This window comes from Falco punctatus (genome assembly GCF_963210335.1).
Source record: "Falco punctatus genome assembly, chromosome: 1".
Classification (NCBI taxonomy): Eukaryota; Metazoa; Chordata; class Aves; order Falconiformes; family Falconidae; genus Falco; species Falco punctatus.
Window position 1 is genome coordinate 85,716,319 of NC_137580.1, and position 13,676 is coordinate 85,729,994.

At 42.2% G+C, this 13,676-nt stretch overlaps 1 protein-coding gene across 18 annotated transcripts in view; it reads left to right on the forward strand.

The window, feature by feature from the left end:
• FBRSL1 (fibrosin like 1) overlaps positions 1-13,676 on the forward strand; it is a 547,777-nt gene that overhangs the window by 139,511 nt on the left and 394,590 nt on the right. For all 18 annotated transcript variants that reach the window (XM_080373488.1, XM_080373505.1, XM_080373495.1 and 15 more), the window contains exon 2: positions 10,447-10,647. In XM_080373488.1, coding sequence (XP_080229614.1) covers positions 10,447-10,647 — 201 coding nt within the window. The remainder of the gene's footprint in view (positions 1-10,446; positions 10,648-13,676) is intronic.

The window sequence follows — 13,676 nt, forward strand, 5'->3', positions numbered from 1 at the left end:
TTGCTGGCTAAGGATGCACTGGGGATTAGAGAGACATCACTTTGCCAGGGTAGCGTTGCTGTCACTGCAGGAGACCTCACTTGCACAAAGGGACGTTGCTGGTCTGTCCTGCTTCAAAGCTGAATCTTGGGGATGAGATTCTTCAATTCCCATTGAGGTTACATGCTGTGTGACTGACAGCTGGATTTGGGCGGAATAAACCAGAGTGGGTAACACTTTGCATTGCCTGGGAATAGAGAGAAAAAAATGAGAGGCAAGAGCAGAACATAATTTACTGATTTTCTTGCTTGGTAATGGGGTAGTTTGCTAGTGCACTTTCAGAATTTCCCTAAGACCACTTTGCAGTTGGGTGATTTTGCTCATTTGACTGCATGACAAAAGAGTCAGATTGGATGATTACAATGATTTCTTGTGGTCCAAAATTAAAATAAAATAAAAATCTATGGTATGGAAGCCTGATGTCTTGCAAAGCTTTAGCTTAGGTAACAACATTCTGCTTAGGAGTAATCTCTTAAGTTTTGGAGTAGCTACTACAACTACGACAAAGTAGTTGTATAAAGAAAAAATGGGAGTATATTCAGACAGTACATTGGGTAACTACTAAATGCCTTCCCCCCCACCCCGATCATAGATGATTATTTTAAGTAGGCATCAATGTCTGTATGTTAGGGATCTGTAAAGCACTTAAGGAAAATACAGGCTGATAGCTGTATGTGTGCTGACTGGTGTGGTGTTAACAAGGTGCAGCACTGTTTCTGAGACTCATAAATCAGCAGTTGTTTAGGTGATGGAGGGAGAGAGAGGAGCAACTGTCACGTTAAAAGAATAACCTTTCTGGCCTCTTTTTCTAAACTGTTGATCTCTTTATAAAAGAGGATTTGCCCTGCTGTTCTAATAAGAGTTGTAAAATAATATATGTGTAATTAGAATTTAATAATGATTTCTGTGACTGGATCTACAACATAAGCTGTTCAACTGATTGTGTAACCTTTGCATTGTGTTCATTATCTAATGTTGAAATAACAGCTGGAAGTTGAGAGACTGACATGTAGTTTTAAAATTGCAGAGCTTGAAATTGCTGCTGTCTGTAAACATATGAAAATCTATTAATGACCTTTGAGCTCTCTGACTGAAAATGTTTTGTAACAGAATACATCAAAATTGCCTGCTACTATAGTGTATGTTTCGCCTTTCTCAGCAATTGCCTAGAATACAAATGAATATTTCATTCCTGACTCAGATATTAGCTATTTGGAACTATTCTAGAAAGCCCTAAGGATATAGGGAAGCATTTGGTTGCTTGTTGTTTGTTCTAGCAAACCAGTTATAGAGGAGCTATGAGCACGTGATGTACTAAGCCACTCGACGTGGGAGAACAGAGCTGCTGGCGAGACTGACAGCTGTAGATCTCTGTTGTACAATGCATTTCTCTAGCAGCGTGTTTGAGGATGAGCAAGAGTGATGAGGGTCGCACAGATGCACTGTCCTGGACTTTTCCATAGTGCATGTGACATTTAGATGTTTAGAAAGGCATTTCTCTCCTGCTAAAAGACACCTCAATCAGAGTTTTCCCCTTAGGTTGTAGTAATATGCTATGGGCAGCTGTTCCTGGAGATGGCTGGCTTCTATGTATTTCTTGTTCTTGGATCATTTATATTTATTCTTTTTTGTTTCCTAGCCAGAAGTAACTACCAGAGGACTAATTATTTAATACACGTTCTAGACCTCATGGCAGCTGAAGTGAAAATTCTTGCCTACCACTGAGGGCAACTGCAGATATAGTAAAAAAAATGCCTCCTAGTATCGTAGTGTTTAAACACAAATTAATTTATCATGCAGCACCAGGGATCAGGATATGGGTGTTTTTTCTTTTGGAAATTCTCACCCCTGCAGTAGTTGGCAGAAGTGAATTTGTGAACGTTCATCTTCTTTAGTGCAGTGTTCGTTGGCTCTGTGCAAGCTGTGTCAAACTGCAGTTGAAGCTGAGCTCCCAGACTGCTCTGCTGTTGCTGAAGAACATTCATACCTCTGTTCTGGAGTGTCTTGGGGAATGGCACCCTTCCTAGGAGGGTGGTAATAGAGAGTGTAGGCTGGAAGCAGAGTCTCTAAACGTCCGCAGCTACTTGTAGAGTGAATGTGTTTGAGGGTGTCACTGTGTGGGAGATTCGTCTGAAGCTTTCATACTGTAAGTGATACAGCCTTAAGAGCAGAACATTTTCATGTCTATGTTTTAAAAGTATATACCGTAAAATTAGTGGAGATGACACATGTGGTTGGATCAGGAATCCTAGAAAACAAATTAGAACTTTGCATTTGTATTTAGTGGGTGGAAGCTTTGAATTACTTAAGAAATCAGGCCTCAGGTTCTTGAGTTCATGACCAGGCTACCTAAGGTGCGTCTTTTAAGTCTCACGGAGGAAGCTATTCGCATGGTGGTCAGAACAGGCATGTGTGGTTGCTGTATACTTTGCGCTGTGAAGATCAAAACTTTTGATACAGAAGTAGAGATGTAAGAGACCAACTGAATCCCTGCCTTTGGTAAATGAGCCATATGCCCAGCCCATCTGCCCAGCCAGGTTGGCTCAACACCATTTCCAGAGTCCAGCGCATGGAAGCATGACATTCGCCTCTTCCCCTTTTGTTATTAATTTGAGAGAGAGCCAGTATTTCTGGGCATTACTGTCCATAGTAATAAATAGACTGGAAGCTGCTTTTACTGCGCAGTGCCTTCCTGTTTTTTCCTGACTAGTTTAGCTGAAAATTGCTGATGGTGAAAGCATCCAGCTGCTGTACCAGTTTTTGTGCTGGTAGGACCCTCATGCCTTTTTCTTTGGCAGCTTGGGGCCAGCTGGTGCAGCTGGAGACTGGGGCTTGTGTTACCTTCCTGGCAAGATTAGAAATGAGTGATGAAACGGCCACATCTGGCTTCAGGCAAGGAGCTGCTTCTTCAGGTCCTAATTCTGTCACTCAATGGGAGCTGTTTGTATTCAATATGAGTGCCTGTTTAAATAATCTGGAGAGAAGGGGAATTAGTTCAGATTAAGTGTTTAAAGGCTGCTCTGTAAACAAGCTTGTGATTGCTGCCTATCAGCAGCATGAGCCCAGCAGTGTCACTGAATTATCAGCACACTTGAGGAATGTCTTCCCAAATCACTGGACCTGGAGTGTGTGCATGACTGTGCTGCTTACTTGCTGGATACCATTCGGCTTCAGCCGAAATGTACTTCTACCTGCTGTGAAAGCTGGGCAAGTTGGCCTTGTGGTGCACGAACAGCAGCACCTTTCAGCCCTCCTACAGCCTGTAAAACCTGGGCAGGCTGGGCTTGCAATGTGCCTCATTTCATCTACCTGAAAATGGTGCCCCCGCTTCCCTTCAATCATTTAAGCTCCCTTGCTCTCTGACACACTTTCCACTGACAGTAATTCTGTGAGCACTCATTGGGCATTTACTGCCATCACTAGAGGAAATACTGATGGCTGAAAATGGGATCATTTCCTTTCTGATGGACAGCAAGCACCTGTGGGAGTTTTAATAGCTGTACAGTATGTCTGAAGTAAGTAGTGAGGAAGACGGGTGCAGTTCTCTGCAGTGAGGCACCCGCAGGCTCTGAAGAGGAAATTGGAGGAGAGGGAGAAAGCCACGGCTGACTTCCAGTCGAGCTTGCAGAGTGCAGCTTAAAACAGCAGATTTTGTGTATCCACCTCCCCGATGGGTGATGATGAAGAGTTATACCAAGAACATGGACGACCATGTGCTCACATTCATGCATATTCCCTTGACCTCTTACAAAAGAGAAAGTATTTGCTGTACACATTCTTACTTTTGTTGTCACCTAAATAACTGTTAAGCTCTCTGTTTCCAGATACTTGGTACTACTGTGGAGGCAGAGGACTGTTTTTTTTCTTCAAGTAATTGAGAAGGAAGCGAACAGCAAGAACCACTTTCTCCCCAACTTTTTAAAACAGTTACTGCTCAGCACTTTATCAGTATTTATTCAGGCCTTGTGCAAAGAAAGAGCAATCAAAGCCGTCAAATCATTGTGGATTGAAATGCATTTAAAAGTAGAGTGATACTGACCGTCCCTTTTGTTTTTGGCTACATTATGTTGAGGTAACATTTGTCCAAGGTGTCTCTGCTTGGTACAGTGTCTGGAAGGTCCTAGCAGCAAAGGTCTTAATTCATGGGAGATGTAACAAGTGGGCATTTAGCAGAGTACAGGCAGCTTGCTCTTCAGCTCTGACAGGTGACAGGAATGCAACCTCTGGTAATAAATTTGGCTGTTTCAATTACAATGAGTTTCTTGGTTCATCTACTTTAAAGTTAAATCATGTATCATAAACCTGCAAACCACTGGCAGCTTCAAATGTCTTAACATTTCCAAAGCTGTCTTGTCAAAAAGTCATCTTATTCTTGAGCTAAACACGTGACAGGGTCATAGCAAATGTGATGCATTTTAAAAAGCAAGACCCAAACTCATCTGGAATATGTCAGCTACAAAAGGAGAATTGCAGTCTAAGGTTAAACAAGCAAGGATTTCATTTGCAGTCATTTTAATTGATATTGATTGCATTGCTTGGATGTGGGGTCAGAGCAAGAAAGTCACTTCACATCTAGACTCTTTGGGGGGTTTTTTCCCTCTAAAAAAGTTGTAGTGGCTTTGGTGGAAAGGCTAGGAGCTTGAGTTACATTTTTAGTGAAGTTCTCAGTGGGAGAGAAGAGAGGGCAGGAAAGTAAAACAAACACAAGTGTGTGTTATATTACAGGAGAAGTGACAACTTCCCCATCCATGAAAATTGCAGCCAGCCGGCTGGAGATGCCAGCAGAGTGCCTCCCAAGGCACTCTGAGCTCTGGGGAGGTGAAGCTGGGCTGGCCTGCTGCCAGGTGGGGCTTCCAGCGAGCCTCCTTTCCCTTTGCTGCCCTCACTGTGTACTTTTTCTACCCCATAGCTCTCTAGAGCAAAGCTGTCAAACAACTTCTCCTCTCTCACTGTTCAGGTACGCTCCTGCTCCTTTTTTAAGATATTCACTTGCATTTGCAGCCTGCTCACCACATTGAATTCAAATGTGATCATCTTGGTGTGGTCCTACCATACCCTCCGGTAGAGTTACTTCTTATCCCATTCCTTTTTTCTCCCCTTTTTCTCTCATTATTTACCTCATTTCATTTGCCTGTTGGCTGCTGATCTTTTCATGTACTGGCTCCTGTTCTTGCAGTGGTCTCTCTCTCTCTGGACCCGTCTTCAAATCTGTGCCTTTAAAGTTAATTCCTTTTGTGTATGTTTGTCATGTGTATTTCCAATATTATCTTTCCATTTGAATTACTGTCTTCTGTGTCACCTTTATGCAACTAAATGGACAGTAGATTTTCCTTAGTAGCGGTCTGGTCTGTATTTGTAACGTGCTTTGTCTACTTAGAAAGCACGAGAATATTCAGTCAGCATTTGTTTCTACATTGCTGTTCTATAAACTGGATATCAGGTCAATAGGAATATTTTAAAAGTAACCTAACTAAAAATAAATCTATTTAAGTTCCTCTCTGAGCCAGGATCTCTCCCAGAACTATTAAACAAACATGTTTGACAACCCTACTGCTAATTGCATGATAAAGTTGATATAAGGATAGATGCTGCTTAGATCCTCGGGGGCTTTTCCATTGCAATTTTGCTGAGAGAAGCTGGAGACAGAAACAGTGACAAGCAGGGTCAGTTTTAGAGGCAGCAGTGGCTTGGTTGGTGGTTTGGGTTTTTTTTAATTATTTCCTTTGCATGGATCCTTCTCCTGTTTGGTGTTCAGTGGGATATTTCACATTCCCTTACTTCAGGAATAAGTGCTGCATTGAAGAGTTGTGGAGAGAGAAGCTGGAGGCAGTTTCCCTTCTGGGAAATCAGCCCATATAATCTGAAGTCGGCAGAGACAGGCTGGCAGGAGCGGAATGCAACCAGTCCTTGGCTGCATGTCTGTCTGAGCCTTGCAGTGTCCAGTGGGCCCTGGGGACAGGGGATTGTAAATGGACTTGATTTTGCACCAGGTTGCATTTCAAACTGAAACTTGAGGTCTGAGGGTTGTTATTTTATTAACCATAGGTGATTTTTTTGTCCTGCGCACACCAGCAGCACACTTGATCTTTTTCATTTAGCTGTGTGGGTTTTACACTTTTTTCTTGTTCTTTAAGTGTTTCCCATGTATGAAAGGTATTTACAACCCCAGCTTCCCCCTACATGCTTTCTGATATCTCAAAGTGCTGTGTAAACTCAGAGGATTATGGTAGATTTTGAGCTGGCCTGAGCAAACAGGCAGTGGTTAACTGCAGCCAGTGGATGACTCTGGATGTGAGCTTGCACCAGGGTCCTCTAGAGCTGATGGTTGCTTCCTGATCAGACAGACAATGTGGAGTCCACTGTGCAGAAATCTATTGCTGTAGCATTTTAGGGGTAAGAATAGTCTCATTCCAGAGCCAAGGGCTGTGCACCTTCATTATTCGTAGCTTTATTTCTAAACTGAGCAGTGTGCCTTGGTGACAGAAGAGAAATGGCTTTTCAGGGAGGAGTCTTCCAAGTGATTAAGGATGTTGCCAGCTCCACCACAAGCAGAGGTGTAATTACTTAACTTTGGGTTGGGCCAAATAGTGGTGGTGGTGGGGGGAAAATCACAGACATTTTTATTATGGACTTTCAAAATTTGTTGCAGAGTCTAGGCTGAGGTCTTTGCCCGTGCATCCTCACAGCTACTGGTGTGCAAAGTATTTCAGGTAGAGCAGCTGGAGGAAGTACCACAATTACGTTTTCCACTGAAGTGTCCCTTGGTATCTTGGTACATCGAAATAAGCAAATGGGGAGATAGAATCTGTATGTTTCATGGAGTAACTACCAGGAGAGAGGCTCTAAAGAAAGGCCTAATTCTTGCTTATTTGTAACCATGCAGCCAGTTAGAACCATCTGCTCTCCATCTGCAGCCCAGACAGACAAGGGGCTGCAGATGGAGAGACTGTAGCCTGCCCTGGGAAGGTGTGAGAGAGATTCCTAAGTGAGGACAGGTAGGAGACAGCCCTGGAAGCAGAGAGTAGTAAGGAACAAAATAGTTTTGTATGTTCTGGAACAAGATTTGGCAATCTCCTTCCTGGAACCGAGAAGAGAGAATGGGCCTGGATCCACCAGCCTTCCCTGGAGGAGGAGATTTACTGGCCCTGACAGCAAAGGTAGCTAGGTCTGCTGACGCCTGGGTTGGGCAGAAACCACAAGGCTGGATATGGAGACCTTTTGACTTCGGGGCTTGACTTCATACACTGTGGCTGCGTGAAGCCCTAGGCTTTTAAATGATGCGCAAAGGGCAAAAAAACCTGCTGGTCTGGGCTTGTCTGCGGGGAAGGCTTCAGTGGAGCTGTTTGTCAGAGGCCGGTCTCACCTGCCAGCTGGGATTTCTGGATTGAAGTCAAGGTGCATCAATAAACGTTGGTTCACTGTAGTGATGTGCTTTATATTCTGTATGTGCTTAAATTTTCCAGCTATTGCCTGTGCACAAGCACAGATGCACGTCCAAAAATAGTAAGCTCTTGTGCTAAGTGAGGTCCCCAACTTGGAGGTCATAAACTTTAGTAATAGACCAATTGCTGGAAGGCTCTTTTAAAAGAGTAAATAGAAAGGAAACAAAGGAGGCAAGGACAGAATCCCCATTAGCCCCCTCCTGCTCTCTGACAGAGGCTGCAAAGAGGTCTGCATTTAGCAGCATAGAAAATAGCCCCACTGTCACCCTCTGTCAGAAGGGAGAAGCTGAGTTCGGTGTCCTGCGCTCCCACAAAAAGCAAAGTCCTGTGAGCTGCTTCCTCTGCTGAAGTGGTGACGAATGGGACAGTGCAATAGGCTCTCTTGTCATGGGGCTGAGAAACTTGGCTTCTTCCCTGCAGCTGCCCCAGATGTGCTGCAGAGCTGAGGATGCTTCCCTCCGCTTTCCTCCTGCCAGAGGCAAGCAGCAGCCTCAGCTATCAGGGCTTGGGTCTTAATTCACGGCTGTTTGGAAAGTGCTTGAGATTCTTGGATGCAAGTGGCACTACAAGCGAATGCATTATTTCCTTGGCTTTGATCCAGTTACGACTGTATTCCCTGAATTAAATTTGCTAGTAGCTCAGTGATGAGACAAACCTTAAATCTCCAAACAAAATGGGGATAAAAAGCTAAATTTCTAAGTAGGGAATTTTGTAGGATTCAGCAAGGGGAAAAACACAGATTTGCAGACTAGTCATGTGGTGAATTGTCTAAAACCTGCAGTGAATGTGTTGTGGGTACTGAGGGAAGACTTTCCCTAAGGCATTAACTGAGGCCCAGTCACCGTGTGAAACCAGTTAGAATTTGAACTAAAATGACCATTTACTGACTTTGAAAGCATCCTTAAAAGTGAACATGACACTGAGCTGAGCCAGCAGCGCGTTATTTGCTGGTGCTTTCAGGTGGTGGCGTTCCCCTGCCACAGCCGCTTTCTCCCTACCAGGGGCTCATGTTTCCTCATGCAGCACCTTCGGTGCCTCTGCTGTCACGTTGCAGCTGCATCTGGCTTTATGAAGAAGTGCACATTTTTTGGTGACTTCTGTTCCTAATGTTTTGCTGAGTGTCAGTTAACAGATGTCATTTCTATTGCACTAGTTTCTGATTAGTTACTAAAGCTCAGCGTTTTGATTTCTATCTTAGCAACTTCCCAGTAAATAGGACAGTGTGACCTTTAAGTGACGTCTCGAACTGCTTCTTTTAGAGTGTTATCTTAAAGCTAAAAACCAAAGTGAGCAACTAAACACTAACTGGTATTCCTTGTTTTATCACCTCACGGAGTATAATGCCAGAAAATAATTTTCTTTGCTCTTTCACTACTTATGGCCTTGGCAAGCTGAGCTGTGTTCTGGAGACAGTGCTACTTTTAGTTTTGGGGTGGGGGTTGTATCTTTGGGAGTTTTGCAACTTGCTGTATATATGTGTGCTTTAAGAGGAGCTGCTGAGCATGCGGGACCCCTGTGTAAGGTGTATAGAGATTGGGTGCTGGCTAATTGTCTTTCAGCCTGGGTTGGAATAGGAAACAGCTGTACGTATTTTATCATCATGATTCAAATTTCAACGTCTTTGTGACCCTGAAGTGTCAGTGCATCATCTCACTTCACAAGGAAGGGTAACTTTAAGCAGTGAGTAATTTGGAGTGGAATCAGCATGTTGCACACTGAGGCAGTCAATTCACTAATTAAACTAGAGGGGGAGGAAGTAATCTAGAGCAATCAGCAGGGCATTTCATCCCAATTCCTAATTTTCTTTTTTTGTTGGGCTTTAGTTTTTGAGAGACTAGAGAGCTAATGATTTTCATGAGCTTTTTTGCAGTGCTGAAAGTGTGTGTGTTGTCATGAGTGAGTTGTATTGCAAACTCCATTCATGTAGGATACAAATATCCATGATGTAATACCTCGAGTCAGAAGTGAGGCATTTAAAAAAATTTCTGTGGCTGAAGCTGACAAATTTTGACATGGTAAATGGTGTTTTTAAGGTATCTCCTCATGTGATGTATTTACCTTGCATAAAAAATAATTGGGATAGAGATTCTATAACACATTCCAAAAAGAGTTTAGTTTTTACCCTTGAGCATTTAATAAAAGGCACTGAGGAAAAAATTTATCTAGCTGTAATGAACTAAGATCATTGTGACTTGGCATATTCTTTCTTAAATGCTTTCTGTGTGGTGTGTGTAGAGGGAGAGGTTGATACATTGTCACCAAGAGTTCAGCTTTCAGCCCTCAAAGATGCCAGAGATAGCAGTAGTAATTCCCTTCTGTGATCTCATTTCCTATGTTAATCATCATGACATGACATACTCTTAAACTGACATACTTTTAAACTTTTAAACTGTGCTTAGGATGTACGTTATAGTCCTGATTCAGGGCAGACACTTAACACTTAGAAGTGTTCAACCTCTGTTATGTGCTTAGATCCCATTGATCTTGGCATGCTTATTGAATGCGCGGTAGGCTTTAGAAGTGCATTTCTCCATATGAATGCTACTGTGAATCAGAGACTGTCAGGCCCAAGGGGGGTCTGATATGTTGCTTTCTGAGATCAGAAACAAACCAAAATAAAAACCACCTCTGTTTCAGTTGAACAGTTAAAAGCTTTCCTTCAGGATGCTGATTTGTTCATGTGCTGTTGATGTATGGTTCCTGAATTAATCTGAAGAAAACTCATTTTCATAACCAGTACCAGCATCTCTGAAATTAATGAAACACATAGCCTGGAGAGTGTTCATCCTAATCTAATCTAAAATTACTGTTTGCATTGTGCGTGCCTAATTATTCATCTTAAGTCATGTCTGGAAAGAACATGCTGTCTTGTTTGTGCTTTTATTCAATATTTATACTGCTTAATGCTTAAAAGAAGTCTCAAAGAACCTAAAGAACTTATTTTTTTTTTCTCCTTCCTTTACAGAAGGACATGTCGCTAAAGCCTCAGGAGCGGAAGGAGAAATGGGAGAGGCATCCAGGAAAGAAACCTAGAGAGTCTGAAAACTGTGTGTCTGCTGAGCCGAGTGAAAATGGCCATAACAACGATGCTGGGAGCTCTGAGAGAGAGGCAGAAAGAGGCAAAGAACGGATGAAGAAGAAACTCCCCTTGAAGCTATCCAAACAGGTAGGGAAATTATTTCTCCTCTGAAGTGACTGCATTATGACATTGGCCACTGTGAAGTGTTGTCCTGCTGCTGTTGTTAATGTAACTGCCTTCTCTGCTAACTGTGCTGGCGAAAACAATGTCTCTTAAGAGACTTCTGGCCAAGTGCACAGGTCCTGTGTTGGGGGCAGGTTTCATAAGCTAAAATGGAAGATGAGGTATACTAGCTAATCTAGGAAGGAAGGAGCAAACCTCCCTTGTATCCTGCAACTTTGAGACAATGTGGTAATCCACACCATAGGTTTATGGCTCTTACACAAATAGAAATCATCAGTCGGATCATAGTTTTCTTTGGGGAAAGGCGTGCTTGTTATGTGCACCTGGGAAGTTGCAAATGTGAATATGTCTGTCTCATGAATCAAGTTCATGTGCCCCCAAAACAGTATGTTGCGAAGGAGAGGCTATTCAAGTATTTTAGAAGTGAAAAGTGAGTTTGGAGGAAGTTGTGCTCTGGGGAGTCTTTTCTCTGTGCTCTTCTAAAATGTTGTAGAGCATTAATGAATTAAGAGTTGTCATGCTGGAGGGGATGATTGTGGAGACTGCCACCTGAACCACAGTGTGTACAGAGCCAGGGAGATGACAAAGAAGAGGCAGTATGGCTAGCAAGCTATTTATCACTTAACTGCTGCTCCGCAGGGGGATTTTTGGCGTCCAGTGTACTTGACCCTCCAGCATTTGTTCTGTGCTAAGTACACTGATGAAAAAAACAAACAAACCACATCTTCTGTTCTGTGACACTAGTTCCGTATGCATGCCAGACAACGAAAGATTGAATTGTCCAGTTATTAGACATGGGTTTTTTCAGGCTTTAAAAATTTTAGGATTTGAAAGGATGGTTAAAGTTATCTAATGTAACCCCCAGCGTAACTTCACCACCACACACTATCTTTTGTGATTGTGTTGTAGCATATTCATTCAGAAGGGCTCATCAGGTTGTATATTAGAAATTCTAATGGTCTGCTCATGGCCGCATTCTTCTGTTGGCTAATTAGCAGACTTCTGTTTTCTTCCTTTTGATTTAAAAAAAGTAAACAGTTGGATTAATTCCCTGCCCATGGCAAGGGGGCTTGGAATGGGATGATTTTTAAGGTCCCTTCCAACCCAAACCATTTTATGATTCTATGAATTCAATACAAATGACTTATATAAAGATGTTAGTACTTCTCTGCTTGTAAACATTTAGGTAGCAAATCATGTAACCATGCACTCCTACTAAAGTATTTGCCAGGTTTGTTTTCTTTTAACTCCCCAAAGTGATACCAGATGTTTTGGTTTTAGACTCATCAGTATGTATGTAGTTAAAATATATCAAGTTTCTTGTTTGCTTTTGATAGTAGTTGAGTGATGGGGTTTCAGTTCCCCCTTTGGTTACGAATGCAATGAGTTTGTGCACAAATATTCACTCTGTACAAATAAAAATGACCTTTTATTATGGGTGAATAGATGCACGTTTTAGTTTTGATGAAAGTTTGAGCAACTAGGATCCTTTTCTTGTAATCCAAACCCACAAAATGCTAAGCATGTATTTCAAAAGAGGTCCCTGGCTTTGGTATAAGATGTTTAGAAGCAGTAGTGCTGGATGGTTATTCCTGCCTGCTGCTTATACCAGGATTATGGTATTGTACTTCTTCAGCTCCTCTGTCTTTGTAAAGATGCTGTTGTGTCAGGGTTTTTTATTTACATGAAAAAGGCCCAAACATGAGTCCAGTGACCCTTGCAAAGTATATGTAAAGCTGGCTCACTTTCCACTCTAGCCCCTGGAGTAAGCTTACAAATGCTTATGTTGGTGCAACTGAGAGTGGTGCAGTTGGAGTATGGAAACAAGGAGCGCTGCAGGAGGTCATTAGATCTCGATTGCCACCAGTCTCTCTAACATGAAAGTCTGGCTTCAGTAAATACTGCCTTTCTACAGGTGTTAGTTGTTTCTTCAGGTCTGAAATTACGCTTCAGGGGGTTCGGTACATTTCAGTTATTTACACCGTTGTGGATATGTGAGGCTGTGCTCTGCTGGGCGGAAGGGTCACCCTCTTCCTGGAACTGGGGTGAGCTGGTTCCTCACCAGCTGCAGAGGAGGAAAGGGTTGCTGGTAATGACATCTTCTGCAGGAAATTTAAGACTAAGTTTCAAGTAGTTGTGGCCACTAGGGATTTTGTGATACTTCCTTAGAAACCTTTGGGATAGGAGATTTTGTTACACTGGTCAAACTCCAGTTTCTGTAATTGTATGTTGCTGCCTTAGTTTACCAAATACTTAGATTATTTGTGTTTCAGCTCTGAAAAATAAGGACATGATATCTGTTTCTTCTGGCTAGGATTTGGTTGACATCAGTGATTAAACAGGATGTTTGCCTCCACATTCATGAAAACTTGAATGCAACTTTCATTGTTTAATCTTCACACACACACGCAGGCACCCACCCACTCACCCACCCACCCCATAAGTAACAAACTCCAAAAAGAGCAAGGAGCTTGCACAAAAATTATAAAATAAATCCTGTAATGAGTGACTCATTAATAAGCTCTGCCTCTTTAAACAAGTCACGCTTAGAATTCATCTTATATTGAAAAGGGAATTTTTTGAAATACCTCGTGTTATCCTGGCTGATATAGTTGTGAAAACCAGACAGATCTGCAGGTCTGTAAGGCTGATGAAAGTAGCAGTAAAATCTAAGCCAGATAAACCAGGCTATTCTTAGTTCAAACTAATTATGCAAATGATACAGACAAGTTCAATATTTTTTTATTTTTTTTAATAACCACAAAGTTCACACCTAGAATTCTGGCATATCCTGCCAAGCTGTCTAGACAAATCGGCTGTAATATTGACTTTCCTGGAATTTGGGGGTGATTTTTGCATCTCAGGGTTATTAAACATAGGTTTATACCTAATTTGGAAAGCTTACTGTAATTAATGCTGATTATATTGAGATGTTGCTTAGAAATTACTGTTCAATTTGAAGCTTTCCTTATACTCTCATCCCTTCTCTTCAC